General features: G+C 34.0%; 1 protein-coding gene and 1 long non-coding RNA gene across 2 annotated transcripts; both read left to right on the plus strand.

Moving 5' to 3' along the window:
• The first annotated feature begins 4350 nt into the window (after nt 1–4350).
• Nucleotides 4351–4875, plus strand: LOC120358423. The gene is made up of 3 exons (XR_005575384.1): nt 4351–4446; nt 4546–4714; nt 4823–4875. It is a non-coding gene; the product is annotated as an uncharacterized LOC120358423 (long non-coding RNA).
• A 6651-nt stretch (nt 4876–11526) lies between these two features.
• LOC105198366 (GDP-D-glucose phosphorylase 1) lies at nt 11527–15330 on the plus strand. The gene is made up of 6 exons (XM_039452490.1): nt 11527–11656; nt 13569–13817; nt 13886–14166; nt 14240–14342; nt 14414–14726; nt 14820–15330. The coding sequence occupies exons 2-6, from the start codon at nt 13611–13613 to the stop codon at nt 14933–14935; spliced, it is 1020 nt and encodes a 339-aa protein (XP_039308424.1). The 5' UTR covers nt 11527–11656; nt 13569–13610; the 3' UTR covers nt 14936–15330.
• The last annotated feature ends 2876 nt before the right edge of the window (nt 15331–18206 follow it).

An 18206-nucleotide genomic window follows, 5' to 3' on the forward strand; every position in this document is an offset into this window, starting at 1 on the left:
GGAGAGACCAGTTCATCAATGCTACCACACGAAAATCGAGTGAGCAGATGCTCACTCTTACCAACTTACATCAAGGCGTTTTCTGATTGGTCATTTTAACTCCCATTTTCAAGTGGGCCCCACTTTTTCCGTGTTACCGGAAACCGCTATATTAGTTTCACGCCCGTGCCGCAGCATTCAGTCATGAACATAAAAATAATCAAGAAAAAAACGTGGTCCCTAAAATTGGTACCCCAGGCATCAATGCAACGCACTGTACCAGCTTAATATAGTATTCTATAAATTTCTTGCCGAAATTACGATAATTTAATAAAAAATTACTACTTAGTTCGTGTATCAAGTACTCGGTGTAAACTAGGCCAGTGTTTTGACAATTAAGAGCCTCGCACATAAAATGCGTAACAGAGCATAAAGGTGCCTATTGATGGACGCGGCAAATGCTGCGCGCGGCAATGCGGCAGTTCAGAAAGAACTAGATCTAGGGGTTTCTGAATCCTCCTGCGTTGTCGAAAATAAAGTTGGATTAATCCAACTTTACTTGCGGCATCGCAAAAGTGATTTCAAGAGTAAAATTTAAAATGTTGTAACAATAGCCGAAGTGGGGGTGTGCGCGATTGGACACCGCATGATTGGACACCACCACTCACAGCGGCCGATGCCTAGAGTTTTTCCGTTGGTTTGGTTAGATAAGTCAAGATGATTGGTTGGTGTCCAATCGTGCTGTATCCAAAAGAGTGTCACCCGCCGAAGTGGATATGGAGGGAGGGAACCCAGATGCGCACAGACCCAATTGGACACCACCAATTATAGCGGCCGATGCTTAGAGTATTTTTGTTGGTTGGGTTAGATTAGATTACGTGATTGGTGGTGTCCGATGGGAAGGTTCCGATAGCGCACAGTACTATTGCACACAAGCCACTCACAACCACTCATAGCGCTTGAACAGAAGAATATCACTAGGCACCAGCCGCTGTGATTGGCTGTGTGCAATAGTACTGTGCGCTATCGGTACCTTCCCGTGTTCGATTGGGTCCGTGCGCATCTGGGACCCTCCCTGTTAGTTAAGATAGCAATTAGGAAAGTAATATATATATATATATATATATATGATTGTTTATAATTATCAAGATTGGAGGTTAAATGTACCCAGTCAGAAATAGTTTCTCGAAACAGTGTCGTTTCGATGTCAAAAATGCAAGTCAAAAATTTTCAAAATTTTTATTAATTTCGATGAATAATTAATAAAATTAATAATAAATTAATAATTTTAATTTTTTATTTTCATTTTTATTTCTTTAAATTTTTAATTTTGCTTTGGCTTTTCATTGCCACTATTTTATTAAAAAATTGTGATATTGCAATGTTCCCGGAATATTACTGGCATATGCCATGCAATGTTGCAGGCATATTGTTAATTTATGGTTTTGCAATGTCTCCGTAATATTGCATTGCAATCTGCAACATTGCAACACTGCTGCAATGTTGCTGCAATTTTCTTTTTTTTTATAGTTTATAAACGTATGTAATAATTTTGGTATACAAAAAAGATAAAACTAGAAAAATTGGTTTGAGAAGAAAGACATCATTAGCTCTATTGCTGATAAAAATTTGTCTGAGATATACTTTTTATACAAATTACAGAACATTTTTCAAAAATATTAAGTAATTAAGTTTTTTCTTTAAATTTTTTATGTATGCATTTCTCAATATTTCTAAAGTGTTTCAATTTATATAAAAATTCTGAAAATTTCAGATAACTAATAAAATTATTGTTCAAATTGATATCGAATGATTCTATAAATCATTACATGCAAAAATTATTCTATTTTTCTTTCATATAATAAATAATAAAAATGAACAACGAAAAAGTAGAAATGTAAGTAGAAATGCAATTAGTTAATTTTCTTTTTGCATTATCGCATTGTCGAATCAATCATTTATTTTTACAGACATGATTTGCTGATTAAATTAATTACAGTCCCGACAATGAGATATTTTTTATTACAGTTTGTGTCTCACTATGGCCAGTATTCATGGTCGATTCTTATATTTAAGATCATCTTAAGTATCACCTTAAGATGTCCTCAACCAATCAGAGAACCGTATTAACATCTTAAGACGTTACTTAAGACAATCTTTAAATAAGAATCGACTATGAATACCGCCCTATAACTAAAAAATTGAAGTTATGTTATTTCACTTCAACGCGGCAACAACGCCGCTTTCATGCGGCTAGCGGCATCAGGGGGTCGATCATGAAACTTTTTCCCTAAGGCGGAAACGTGAAAAGTGAAAAATTTCTCCATTAACTTCAATGGTAAAGATTTTCACTTTTCACGTTTCCGCCCTAGGGAAAAAGTTTCATGATCGACCCCCAGAATTAGAAGCCTCTAGATCTAGTTTTCTCTGAACTGCCGCGTTGCGGCGCGCGGCATTTGACGCGTCCATTAGTAGGCACCTTGTAACGACCGTACTTCGCGCACGGACGGTACAGGAACGGGCGCGAAAGGTCGCCTGGAGGAATTAGACGTGTTTTAAGTTGGTAGATATCAGTGTGTTTATTTCACATAAATTCGGTGTATTTACATCGGTGGTTACCAGTACGCGGTACGGTTACCGGTACGAGGCTCGGGAAAATCCGGAGCTGCGCTCGGGCGGTGGTCAAGACGCGGGTTTCAAAAACCAGTTAAACGCGCGGACGGACGTGATACAGAAGTTCGGAGCTTAAACCATCTAAGCGCGCGGACGGACGTGATACAGAAATTTGGACTTAAAGATATATCTATCGGCTCGGTATACGCGGTACGGGAAACTATCTACAAAGCACGGAAATCTATTTACATCGAGTACACCTGTCGCGCGAGACGCGGTTCGCGGAACTTCGTCAGGTGTTTTTCCCCGAATCGCGGCGGCCTTGCTATTGTGACGCTCGGGTGAGACGCGGTGCGAGGTGTGGTGAGCGCGGCGCGTACACGGATCCGTGCATTGTTGTTGGTTCGTCGCGCGGCCCGTCGCGAGGCGGTTAATACCACGCGAATGATCGCCGGAGGACACCCCCTCACGCCAAGTGCGCTTGGTGGAGGCACGGAGCACCGTACCCCCATACGTGAGGTGGCGTCGGACTCGGGAGGCGGATCGGATGAAAAATCGCCTTCGTGTCAAGTGGCTTGACAGGGCCCAAGTTATTCTTGAGCCCAGGTCGACGAGTCGGGAAACGGATCTAGGATCGGAGGCGGAAGCAGTTGCTAGCTAAGTGGCTTAGCAGAGACCGAGGCGCTCGATCTCGATAGCAACCTGGGGAAGCTTCTATTCGGCGGACCGGCCAGAAGCGGATCAGATCCTTGCCTCCGGCGAACGTCGCCTTATATAGCCGAGAATCGAGGCGAGGGGGGTGCGCGGCGTGTTACGGCGGAGCGGTCCGGCGCATGGTGGAAGTATAACATGGTATGCTCAATTTAGCTAAACCACGCCTCTTTTCATGGCAAAGTGTCTCTTATTCCTGAAGGCTGCCAACTGTGAAAAAATGAAATATTTAATGTCGGAAAGTTGCTGAACCTAGATGGTCGCATCTTTGTCACACGTACGAGTGCGTGCATTGCGTCTTTTTCTGTCATACCAGCGCCGCCAGCGTCATTGCTCCAATTTCAGCGTCTTTGCTTCATAGCGTCCATAGTAACAACACGTGTTTTGAGGTTATTTTTTAAACTTTATTGTAAAATAAAGTGAAAATGGTACGTTGTGTAGTGAAATCGTGTAAAAATTGCAACGAAACATGCTTGCCAGCGCAAGTAAGCTTTTTCCGATTTCCGGAAAATGCAGTAATGCGTGAAGGCTGAATTCAGAGAATCGGAGAGAGTTTTATGCCGAAAAATATTAAGAATGGTAAGTCTTATTAAATATTATTAGCCAATTTTTTGTAATGACATTATTTTCATTGCATTTTGTATTACACACACAGGCACACACACAACATTCCAATACTGTTCCAAAAGAAAATATTGTAAATATTCGTATCTTAATAGAGCAACCTAACCTAACACCAATTACTTGATATATATACTAACCAACAACTTTCTATTTAATTATCTTAACTTTTGCAATAAATTTAAAGAATAGTATATTAAACTGATACAATATCTTTCAAGATAATTAAATGTACGTATCATGTATACATTTATACGTATTGTCGAAATTAAAATAATTTAATAGGAAGTTACATAGCACACATCAAGTGCTTGATGTAAACTAAGACAATTGTTATTAAAACTTATTAATTGTTAGTTAACTTAACTATTATTCTGTCATTTGAATTTTCAGCAAATATATGCTTAGCACACTTCACAGAAGATTTGTTTGTGAGAAGTAAGAAGATTCGACCTCCTATGGACATTCGAAGACAGTCGCTTTTGCCGTTCCAACATTATTGTTACCAAAAACGGAAAATAGGTAAACATGAATAAATAATAATTGATGTATTAATTACTGAAAAATACATTCCTTTTTTGCATAACATTATCAAAGTAACATTTATGTTTTCTATTTTAGTGACAATGAAAGTAATATGGACTTCAAAGTCATAGCCGAAGATTTTCCGCTTTCCGTTATCCACGAAAATGTACATGCAGTCTTCCGAGTTACTCGTCAGCCCTGATGATCCATCGAATATACAGGAATATATGATAGATGTAGAATCACCGAAGGATCGATTTAGAAGGTAAGAACAACATTGAACGATTACTGATGATAGTAATTTGCTATCTTAATGTGCCACGAAATTCTTGGTATATACAATAAACAATGATGTTTTGTTTTATTATTACAGTAATCGAAGGTTGGAGGAAACATATGCAATGTGTTGAACGCCACCAAAAACAAGAAAAAAATGAAAAAATCAAATAGAACTTTTAGCTCTTAGCTTTTTAACTTTGAAATGTATAAAATAATAAATAATTATGTGTATCTAAAAACTGTATAATATAAGAATTGTGTATAATAAATTATTATATTTATCATGAAACCTGCATAAAAAATAATGACTTATTTCTACACATTTTGTCGGTAGAGATTGTCTTAGTCAGTTCATTCAAAAACAGCAACACGTGGCTCAAGCATAAAATCAATGAATATTATTTAATTTAATTTAACTATCTTAACTATTTTTTTCTTTTCATTCTTAATGAAAAAATATCTTCAAATTTTAATAATTTTTTATTTACAAAAAATTGATATTCTGTAATGATTTGTGGACTTAATAATTCTATTTATTTCTTGTTTTGGAAAAAATTCTTGTATATCAATAGTTGTTTTTTAAATTTTTAAGAACTTTATTTTTTATTATTAAAATTACCGTAAAATTTATTACGATATTTATATTTGTAGTGTTATTTCAAATATTATTTTATTATTAAATACTATTAATCTTTATATTTTACACAAACTGTTTAATTTTTATTAATTTTTTACAATGAGCGCAGTTAGTCTTTCGTGTCGTGTTGTATTTAATAACATTTATTTACAGCGGTAACTATCTGCAAGAAAAGAGACAGAGTGAAAATAGAAAACGTCCGACAAAGACAGTTATATCAGGTGTACAGACTTTAGAAAGTGAAATACTTCAACTTTTTACAGTTGGCAGCCCTCTGGAATAAGAGGCAGAAAAACGACGGAGAGCGCAGATTTTAGAGAAAGAAGGCTGCAAATTGAGCACACCATGCTATCCCTTCCACCATGGTCCGGCGGCAGCATCCCCGCCACTCGATCTCGGGTCTCTCGCTTCTAGAGTCTCTAGAAGTAGAGAGTCTGGACATCTCGGGGTTCCACGTGATTGTGCACCTAAAATGGCAGCATCAATACGGATCCCTGTTTAATCCTCTTTAGCCAATGCGATAACAGCATACAACACGTTGAAGTGCACACAATGCTAAACATACACACACATAAAGCTCACGTACACCCAAGGACTTTGATTCTGTCCATGGGGAAATTTTCCAAACTAAGAAGTCACTACTTTCTACATACTCGCAGTTCATGATTAATGAAACGACTAGAGCTTATTGGTCGTTATGTTAATTATGAAGTGTAAGTATGTAGAAAGATAGCAACTTCTCAATTTGGAAAATTTCCCCATGGACAGGATCAAAGTCCTTGGGTGTACAGTGCGTTGCATTGATGCCTGGGGTACCGATTTTAGGGACCACGTTCCTTCCTGGGTAATTTTTACGTTCATGAACGAATGCTGCGGTAAACGTTGATGCAGCATTTGGTCATGAATATAAAAATAACAAAGAAAGAAACGTGGTCCCTAAAATCGGTACCCCAGGCATCAATGCAACGCACTGTACACCCAAGGACTTTGATTCTGTCCATGGGGAAATTTTCCAAACTGAGAAGTCACCACTTTCTACATACTCGCAGTTCATGATTAATGAAACGACTAGAGTTTAGTGGTTGTTACGTTAATCATGAACTGTAAGTATGTAGAAAGATAGCGACTTTTCAGTTTGAAAAATTTCCCCATGGACAGAATCAAAGTCCTTGGGTGTACATACACCGACATATTCATCACCGACGTTTTAAGCTGCGAATTCATGCAGCGATAAATCGCTGGCGACTTGGAAGAAGTGGGGGAAAAGTAACGCCAGCGTCAAGTATCTGTCGCTTTTCTCCCAGTACATATTCATGTGGCGACAAATCGCTAGCGACTAAAAATACAATAAATATAAAAAAAAGTATTAAAAAAGTATAAAATAAAATAAGTATTATTTTTATTAAAAATAATACTTATTAATCTGTAATTATTAACTAATAATTTACTGAGTTGATTGCAAAAGGCGCAATAGGCGTTTAGTGTCAATAGGCGCAATCAATTCAGTAAATTATTAGTTAATAATTACAAAGTAGTAAGTATTATTTTTAATAGAAATTGAAAAGTGAAGAAAAATGAAAGTGACAATACGTTCAAATAAGGTGTATTCTGCTGTTCAACTTAGTTGAACTTCAGCGACAAGTCGACACAATCGTGAGCAGTATGGAATCTTCAAATACTAGTTTAGGAACGGATACGTAAAAAAGCTATGATCCTGACGGTCTTTTGAGTATGGAGCTACCCAATACTGCTTCTTTTTGTAATGCCGTTTCTCTTGTGTTTTTTGCAATTCCAACATTATAGCAGTTGTAATCACTATTCGTCGCTTTTTAATTGCTCTTGCTACTGCTGTTCCCAAAATATTTGCACATTCAGCAGAATACACCTTATTTGAACGTATTGTCACTTTCATTTTTCTTCACTTTTCAATTTCTATTAAAAATAATACTTACTACTCTGTAATTATTAACTAATAATTTACTGAATTGATTGCGCCTATTGACACTAAACGCCTATTGCGCCTTTTGCAATCAACTCAGTAAATTATTAGTTAATAATTACAGATTAATAAGTATTATTTTTAATAAAAATAATACTTATTTTATTTTATACTTTTTTAATACTTTTTTTTATATTTATTGTATTTTTAGTCGCTAGCGATTTGTCGCCACATGAATATGTACTGGGAGAAAAGCGACAGATACTTGACGCTGGCATTACTTTTCCCCCACTTCTTCCAAGTCGCCAGCGATTTATCGCTGCATGAATTCGCAGCTTTAGGGGCAGATGTCCAGACTCTCTACTTCTAGGGACTCTACTCGCTTCGGACCACGCGCGCATAGCATAGAGTCCTATATAAAGAGAGAAGTGACATTGATGTCCGAAGCTCTGATTGGTAATCTGATTGATACTTGATTGGCTAAGCGAGCAGCCATATTGTGACCACAGCTGTTTGCAGAATGATACGAATGGTGTTCGATGACGTTGAGCGGTCCCAAAATGGCGGTGGAGGACTCAATTGGATACTGAAGGTTGTAGTGGGGATTCGATGTCGCTTCTCTTTTTATGGCTGCGGCCACTTAGCGCTTCAAACGCTACAGAGCATTTGTAGCATTAATATGGCTGGTCCATTTGACGCTTCGGAACGCTCCCAATAGCTCTTATTACGTCATCAATACGTCATCGTTTTCGCTCTCGATTCGCTCTAACTGCCTCACCTCGGGAGATAGGTTAGCTGGGCACGTATTATGCATTTGTTCGGAATCAATTCCGATCGGAATTATTCCGTTTTCCCTAGAAAACACAATAGAAATTTAGTAAGAAACGAAATAATTCCGATCGGAATCAATTCCGAACAAATGCGTAATACGTGCCCTGGAGCGTTTCAATATTTGGCGGGAAATTACGACTTGAGCCGCATATCGATTTGCGCTCAAACCGCTGTTGGCTTCATCAATAGTTTGTTTGGGGCCATATTTGTTCACACGTGTTTAAACATGATATATCAATTGACAATAAAAAGGAATTATTATCATTAACTCTCTTTGTTTCTGCTACGCAAGAAAAAATAAATTAAAATTATGACTTTACCTGAAATGACTCTTGAATTCCATAGCAGTGAGAGATGGAATAATACGTTCTACATAACCTTCAATTTTAGGCGTTCTTCATTTTCTTCGATTCATAACTCATTAAGCAAAATTCTATTTCTTCTTCCTCATCATCATATATATAAGATATTATATCGTTGAATGTATTATAAACATTTACTAAAATCGGAACTGATTCCATTATTAAATTTGGATAAATCGCGGCTAGTTGATTCAAGTGCTACAACTGCTACCAACTGGTCCACTTGTGTAGTGATTGTAATATTGGTAACACTAGTGGACCGATCATAGCGTAGCGTTTAGAGCGTAGCATTCAAAGCGTTCAGAAGTACTAAATGGACCGCAGCCTATATAGGACTCTAGCATAGCGTGGCTGCGGACGGCGAGGGAACGAGAGCGCGTGCGTGCGAAGATTAGAGCGCGGAAGTGATCGCTCGTTCGCTCCTATATTACAATATTTATTAGGCGCTATGCGTCATTTGACTGCCGTTAGGCCGGACGGTTAGGCAGTCCGGGGGGGGGGGGTCGGAAAACTGTTCGTTACAACCTTAAACGTAACACAGGCCTAGTTTACACCGAGCACTTGATACGCGTACTAACTAGTAATTTTCTATTAAATTATCTCAATTTCGGCAATAAATTTAAAAAGTAGTATATTAAGTTGGTACAATATGAATCGAGATAATTAAATATATGTACCATGTATACACGCATCGTCGAAAGTAAGATAATTTAATAGAAAGTTACGAGTTAGTACGCGTATCAAGTGCTTGGTGTAAACTAGGCCAATGGCCTAGTTTACATCGTGCACTTGATACGCGTATTAAGCATTATATTCGTATCAAATTCGTACTAAATTTTTAGTACTTACGATGTAAACGATGCCGGATCAAATTGGTACGAACGTATCAAGCAAGAGTATCGTACCAAACTGATACACGTACCAAATAATACAAATGACGATGTAAACACTGAAACGTATTTTGTAGCGGATTAGGCCTATTAAATATAACCTTAATTGACCGGTCTTATAATAAGTAATTTTATTTGGTCTCTCTGAAACGATACATATTAAAAAATGTCGTGTAAGAAACGTTAGCACGTTCGATGTAAACAGGCCTGTATTAAAGCATTGGTGCGCACCAAACTTAATACGAGTACCAAAGTTTTAACGATGTAAACTATGGGTGCTTTCCAGCTACGACACAAGTCGACACTGTGTAACACAGTGTCCATTAGTGTGAGTGAAACAACTAAAATTTTCTCTCTTACACTAATGGACACTGTGTTACACAGTGTCGATTTGTGTCGTAGCTGGAAAGCACTGTATGTCAATGGAAATCTTATGTAAATCAATATAGCGACTTTATGCTGGATACTCATTGGTCCATCGGTCTTATGTTGTGCTTATGTTATGTTATGCATTTCATGTGCGAGACCCTTTAGGCTTGGTTAGGTAACTTCAGTAACCTCAGTTTTGATCGGTGATATCTTTGAAATATTCCAAAGGAATATTTGAAAATAAAGTCAGGTTTACTAAATAAATACACCAAATGTAATTAAAAGAAAGTAGATTAAAACGGATTAATATATCAGACGATTATTATATTAAAAAAAAAAGGTTGTTATTATTTGTCAATAAGAAATAATACTTTGTGAGGTGTTCTCCTTATTCACAGGTAAAACGAAAATTGGTGAACGAATAAAGAACAAGGAGAAAGTATTTTGTTTGCAATGTGACTACGTATACAAAAACAGAAATACAATTATTTATAAGTTCCTCATTATTTTACTGGTGAACCTTATGTCACTGTCATGCAGCTCAAAATGTGCAAATTTATGTTACAGATTGTGTTACAGATAATATAGTTATATGGGTTATCTCATTGTTGGTTATTTATATATTATTCATAATCTGGAATATTTATGTTATTTCAAATCTGAATTTATTGATTAATAAGCGGATACACAAAGCATCGGCAGATATTGGTTGTCACGAACATAATAATGAAGAGGTAAATGTAGTTAATCTTATTTCTATCTACATTTACATGCGAGCATATAAAAAAATTTAGATATCCCTCTATTTACAACTATATTAATTAACTTATTATTTTTTAAACTTTCAAGATATTGAACAAAGATTAAGTAAATTGATTAATAATAGATTATCATGAATCAATCGTCCAAATTAAATATTAATTTTATAATACTAAATATGTTAGAAAGTATTGTTTTTAAGTAAGTATTGTTTAAATATTTGCCGATGCTTTGTGTGCCGATAATCCGCTTATTAATCAATAAATCCAGACTTAGAATAACAAATAAATATTTCAGATTAAGAATAATATATAAATGACCTACAATAACATAACCCATATAATTATTATCACCACAATCTGTAATATAAATTTGCACATTATACTGCACATAATTAAATTTAAATTAATAAAATTTGCACATTATAGGCTGCATGACAGTGACATATGGTTCACCAGTCAAATAATGAGCAACTTAATAATAGTTGTATTTCTGCTTTCGTATTCGCAGCCACATTGCAAACAAAATACTTTCTTCTTGCCCTTTATTTGTTCACCAACTTTCGTTTTATCTGTGAATAAGGAGAACACCTCACAAAGTATTATTTCTTATTGACAAATAATAACAATTTTACTTTTTCAAAATAATACTCATCTGATATATTAATCCGCTTTCTTTTAATTACATTTCGTGTATTTATTTAGTAAACCTGACTTTATTTTCAAATATTCCTTTAAAATATTTCAGAGATATCACCGATCAAAACTGAGGTTACAGAGGTTACCTAACCAAGCCTAACTGTCAAAACACTACGATACATTCGTAATCGCGTGCGACATTCAGTCATGAACGTAAAAATAACTAAGAAAGTAACGTGATCCCTAAAATCGGTACCCCAGGTATCAACAGATTTGTCGCGTCGCATGCTCCAAAAGCACTTGGATCACTTGGAGCATGCGATGCAAACAAACCTAACGCAACGCACTGTACCATGTCTACATTCATACATTCATTGTTCGTTCGTTTGTCGAGGTTCTCTGTACGATACACGTGCGGAAATAAAGTATTCTTTTAAACGGTATAGCTCTGACTACGTGTGGTTTCGTCGCCCATTATTCTATCCTAGACGTCTTTTATATAGGTATATCTTATGCATATTATATATAAAACATTATCTTCCGAATATGAACGCTGATGTATCAAATTAATGTCACGGACTTAGGAATAGAGGGACGGTGTATAACCTATATAGCAGACTGGCTCGTTCGCCGCAGCGGGGGGAGAGGCGGGGCCGCCATGTTGGTTTCAAAGATCGCACACATTTAAGGGCCTCGCACATGAAATGCATAACATAACATAAGCACAACATAAAACCGACGGACCAATGAAAATGTTATGTAAATCAATATGGCGACTTTATGCTGAATGCTCATTGGCCCATCGGTCTTATGTTGTGCTTATGTTATGTTATGCATTTTATGTGCGAGGCCCTTAAAGGACCTGGCACATGAAATGCATAATATAACATAAGCACAACATAAGATCGATAGACCAAAGAGCATCCAGCATAAAGTCGCCATATTGATTTACATAAGATTTCCATTGGTCCAGAAGCCTCATGCTATGCCTATGCTTTGTTATGCATTTCATGTGCAAGGCACTTAAAACGTATACAGTGTATGCACAGTATAAAAAAGAACAATAGGTCGACTCGGTATCGGCACTTTTGATATGATGATTACAAAATAGCCATGTTGCTGGTTGTGCGTGGATCCAATAGCGTTTGCGAGCGCAGTGATTTAATTTAACCTCGGGTTAATGACGCCATATGCTGGAATCGTCCAATCAGAACTTAATCGCCATATTGCTGGTTGTGTGATTCGGTCATGCGCAAAGGACAACTTTCGCCGTGCTTTATGACGGAATCGACCTACTGTTCTTTCTTATACTGTGGTGTATGTGTGACGTAAATAGTAATACAGGATAATAAAGTTTAAAATTTTGTTAATCTTTTACATTAAATTTTTCTTTAATTATTTAATAACATATAATACATTTAGTAATGTAACAAACTAGTATACAAACATATTAAATAATATTTCACATATAAAAACGAATTAAAAAATAAACTATGATAAAATAAAAAATAATAATTAAAAATAATTTTTTTCTTTTTTGCTTTAAATAAATAAAGTATCAACAAACACATACATCAATTGTATCAACAAAACAAAATTTTTTTATATTAATAAAAATAAAATATTATATATTAATAAGATTAATATAATTTTTTACCTGTAATAATAGATTATATTAAGGAAACTAATTTTTATATTTTGTTCCAATACTTTCTGAAATTTATTTTTATATTTGTCTAAAGAATTTGTCGTGACGAAACATCCTGATACTATGCATTTTACCATTTTTATTTTCAAAGAGTAAATTAACGTTGATGAATAAGATGAATAAGTTCAAGTATCTAACCTAACCTAACTTTATAGCTGTTACACTAACACAGCGCAAACGGGATGTTACTGACACATATCTATGTATAAGCTTTTGAAACCAATATAGCGGAGAACGGTTTTCCCTGCATGCCTGAGAGAACACCCCCTCTTGCCTAAAGTACTATTTTATGCTCCGTCCCTCTATTCCTAAGTTCGTGATTAATGTCCATAATCATTGGCCTAGTTTACACCGAGCACTTGATACGCGTACTAACTCGTAACTTTCTATTAATTTATCTTACTTTCGACAATGCGTGTATACATAATACATATATTTAATTATCTCGATTCATATTGTACCAACTTAATATATTATTTTTTTAATTTATTTCCGAAATTAAGATAATTTAATAGAAAATTATTAGTTAGTACGTGTATCAAGTACTCTAGGTGTAAACTAGGCCTATGTATGTATGTATATGTATGTATATGCGTGTGCATGTGAGTGCGCGCGCGCACGTGTGTGTGTGTGTGTGTGAGACACACACACACACACACACACATAATCATTATTATTGTATTTATTTTATACGTTTATTTTTATAGTTTGCTCAATGAGTTTGGTATTAAATCATATTGTTATGCAATATGTTTTCACATAAGCAAATTACTACATTTGTCTACAATACAAAAGATTTTAATTTTGTTGTTAATTCATATGAAAAAAATGAGTCCTCATTTGATAATGTTTTGAAACATACATGGAAACAAGCTGAAGAAATGAAAGCATTTCGATATATTTTGAATATAAAAGATTATAAAATATTGAAAGGAAAATACAGATTCCTTGCACAGGTATATTTATTGATTTATAAAAAAAAGTAATGTAATAACCGTAATGTATAATGTAATAATAATTTCAGTTAAATCCAGATAGAGCTCAAAATAGACGTGCCGCAGAATCGATTACTTCTACGTTACAACCTTTTAGCTCTATAGGTTTCAATTTCACTAAACTGACACAGCAAGAAATATTATTTGATGTAGGAAATGGCGACACAAATAATATAGTTGCAATTAATGCCAGTCCCTTGGAGCAGAATCATTGTTTACTTCTTATAGAACGTTTAAAGTGTTTGCCACAGATTATGACAGAGTATAGCCTTCACAAAGTATTAGAATTATGTTTATTAAGTAATTCATGGTAATCATTACTACGTTACATAAAAACACTTAAATGTGACATAAAGAATAATGTGCCATTTGTTTTGCTTCAGGTCTTTAAGAGCTGCTTTTAACGGTTTGTGTGCACTTGCCTCCGTTAATCATTTACATTGGCACTTATACTATTTAAAACATGAGATGCTTCTTGAATATATTGTAGGTAATATTATATTCAATAATGGCCTGCTGTAAATATTTGCAAAATATTAACATTTGTTTTGTCTTAGGATATTTGCAGTTATATTTCTGGAATATATTTATTAGTAGATTACCCAGCAAAAGGATTTTGTCTTAAATGGTCTGATTTTAAAAATATTAAAGATTTTGTATCTCGCACATTTCGTGTAGTAAACTATTTACAATCACGTCAAATGGCACATAATGTGTATATTACACGTGCAAAATCAAAATGTAATGATGAATTGTATAATGACGTACGTATTTATATTTGGGTTAGAAAACCATTAATTGGTATAAAAGACATAACTGCGCCATTCACATCTGGAGTTTGCGAACTATTTGGACATTTATCAATCAAGGGTAAGAACAGAATATTACTTCTACGTTTAAAATAAAGTTTTTTTACAGAATATAATTATAGCATTACATATACATTATACATATATTTTATAGATGAAAATGTATATAATAATCTAACAGAAGATAATGTAATTAGTGTCCTCTATGATATTACGGAAGAATATTTCTTATTAATCAAAGATGAACTTAAAAATGTTTTAGAAAAATAAATAAAAATATTTAGGCTGATTTTCTTTTAGAAGACAAATCGACACAAGTTAACACACTCGAACACAATAAGACTTTACTCTTGAGTAGAATCGGAAAGTGTCTATTGAGTTTGTAAATGAAAAGCGACGTATGTCGTTTTGTGTTAAAGTCACAAAGTCACTCTTAATGTAACACACAATTTTTATATATTTTAAATTTTCATTGACAAAATATAATTTGGGTATTTATAAATACAAATAATCTATCAAGACTGATGAATACGCAATTCATGAGATTTTGAGCAAGTAAAAATTGTAAACAAAAATTGTACATAACGTGAATATATGCGTGTTTTATCTCTATCAACTCAAATGTAGATTAAAAAGACGTTAAGATTAAACAGAAATACAAAATATCTCTCTGTTATGGATTTTGGGAGTATCCCCACTACATGATTTTAGCATAGACTTAAACCATTTTTATCGACATCCATACAGCACAGAGAGATTTCAGGAACATTGCAGAATGATTTCATTGAAACATTGTAATATTGCATTTTGATTGCGAAACATTGCTGCAACATCGTTGGAAGATTGCAACAACATTAAGATGCCCGCTTTTTGAAATATTGCATTAAAACATCCCATTTTTCCAAAATATTCACACAAATATTATTATATCACATAATTCCAATGAACAAAACAATATTTATGTAACATTTAAAAAAAACATTTTTCGCAAAAAGAAAAATCTCGCGAATCTTTTTCGGAAATTTCCAAGCGGTCACCCATCCAAGTCGCGACTCTGGTGAAGGTTGTTTGACTTCCGTGATCACTGCAAATTGATCCCTCATGATGATCTCTAAACATTTTATGCTGATATGTGTATATAATTGCCCAAATAGCACAAAATATTTATAAAACATTTACTAAATATTTATAATATTTATTTTAATATTTTATAAACATTTATCATAAACATTTAATAAATGTTTTTATGGCCGTAGATTGGACTGATCATAAATATTTTTTATAAACGTTTCAAAAATATTTATGATAAATATTATGATAAATGTTTTGAACACGTTTATTAATTATTATGATAAATATTATGATAAATATTTTGAAAATGTTTATTAATTATTATGAAAAATATTATGGTAAATATTTTAAAAATGTTTATTAATTATTATAATAAAGATTTTACTTTTTTTATTAAATTTATATAAAATTTTTTAGTATTAAAAATCGCATCAGCAAACAATATTTTTTAAATATTTATTGTTGTGTATTTTAAATATTAAAAAAAATATTGTCTGCTGATTGGAAATAGTAGAATCCAACTAAAAATTATGAATTAATTTTAATTTTATTTATTATTTAATAATTACAATATTAATATACATAGACAATTCTTATCATTCTCGGTTAGACGTTAGTGGGGAAAGGTATTCAAACATCAAACCTTCCACATATTCTGGGATTTAAGTCGTGCGTAGATATCAATAAAAACGCCGCCGGTAGACAAAGTTCAGGCGCCACAACTCTCTTAAATTTATTTTTTTGAGGAATATATATACCCGGCATACACCGCCTATTTAATGTACTAAACCTCCTCAAGGATTACTAATGGATTATACTTAATTTACTTAAGGGTCTCAAGGGCTTTCAGATCTATTCTATAGATATAGACATACCTCGGCATGGCTCGCTCAACGTGGCTCAACAGGAACAGGAAGTAGCTGCTCAGTCGCCGGTCGCCGGTCGGCCACAGATGGGCGTTCACGTGTGACGCTGTTGGTATGTTCTTTTCAGTTTCACTTCAAATGCCGTTGAAAGAACAGACCAGGAACTTACGATAGTGGCCTAGCTTACATCGAGCACTTGAAACGCGTACTATAACTCGTAACTTTCTATTAAATTCTTTCTATTAAATCTTACTTTCGACGATGCGTGTATACATAATACATATATTTAATAATCTTGATTCATATTGTACCAGTTTAGTATACTATTTTTTAAATTTATTGCCGAAATTAAGATAATTTAATAGAAAATTACTATAATAGTACGCGTATCAAGTGCTTGGTGTAAACTAGGAGGGAGGGTCCCAGATGCGCACAGATTCAATTGGACACCACCAATTATAGCGGCCGATGCCTAGAGTATTTCCGTTGGTGGGTTAGATTAGATTACGTGATTGGTGGTGTCCGATCGGGTCTGTGCGCATCTGGGACTCTCCCAACTAGGACAGTAAAGAGGAACCGATAGTACATACATCGAAACAGTATAAAAAAGAATAAGAAAAGCTACGCAACGATACCACTAATTATTTTATTTGTATTTATCATAAATATTTACATAAATATTTTTGTAAATATTTATTTTTTATTTATCATAAATATTTTGGAAAATATTTAATAAATATTTTAACAATATTTTAGATAAAGATTTTTATAATCTTTTCCGTCATATATATAAAATATTTATAAAATATTTCTATAATATTTATAAAAAATATTTATGATAAACGTTTATTAATATTTATCATATATATTGTGTGCTATCTGGGTGGTAGATCAGGTCAATATACGTTATCGAAAAAATGAAATATGTATAATTAAAGCACAATATTTATATAAACAAATATAAAATTATAGCTTTTTTTTACTAATTCTGCAAATGCAGAATAGCATCTGGAATAACTTTTCTGTTATTTGTTTAAATAAGATGCAATTAGAAAATATATATCAATATAATACAATAACTAAATTAAATATAAAAAAATTTTTATTAAAAAAATAATTAAAAAATATTGTTTGTTCATTGGGCTGTAGATCGAGGTTTCTTCATATATGGACCTATTTCATCTATTGATATAAATATTTATGTTTCTTAACAATACTATGATGCACACAGCACCAGTGGACCGCATGCTTTTTTCTAGACGTCTTAGAGTCAACATTTGAAGGATGTCTGCAGACGTCTCGGCAGACGTCTATGCAAAGTCGATTTGCAGTCAACTTTGAAAGCCTGACTTGGATGAGTCGATTTACAGTCGATATATGGACGGTTGTATTCTTAGGGAATGTAGAGATTCAGTGGAAAATTTAGTAACGTCGCCCGATCTTAGTTTGCTAAATGCGGATGAATAATTATGGATGAGTTAAATTAATATATTATTATACGTGAATATTTTGCTTTGGCTTTTTATTGCCACTACTTTATTAAAAAATTATGATATTGTAATGTTTCCGGAATATTACTGGCATATGCAATGCAATGTTACAGG

The sequence above is a fragment of the Solenopsis invicta genome, chromosome 8 (genome assembly GCF_016802725.1).
Source record: "Solenopsis invicta isolate M01_SB chromosome 8, UNIL_Sinv_3.0, whole genome shotgun sequence".
Classification (NCBI taxonomy): domain Eukaryota; kingdom Metazoa; phylum Arthropoda; class Insecta; order Hymenoptera; family Formicidae; genus Solenopsis; species Solenopsis invicta.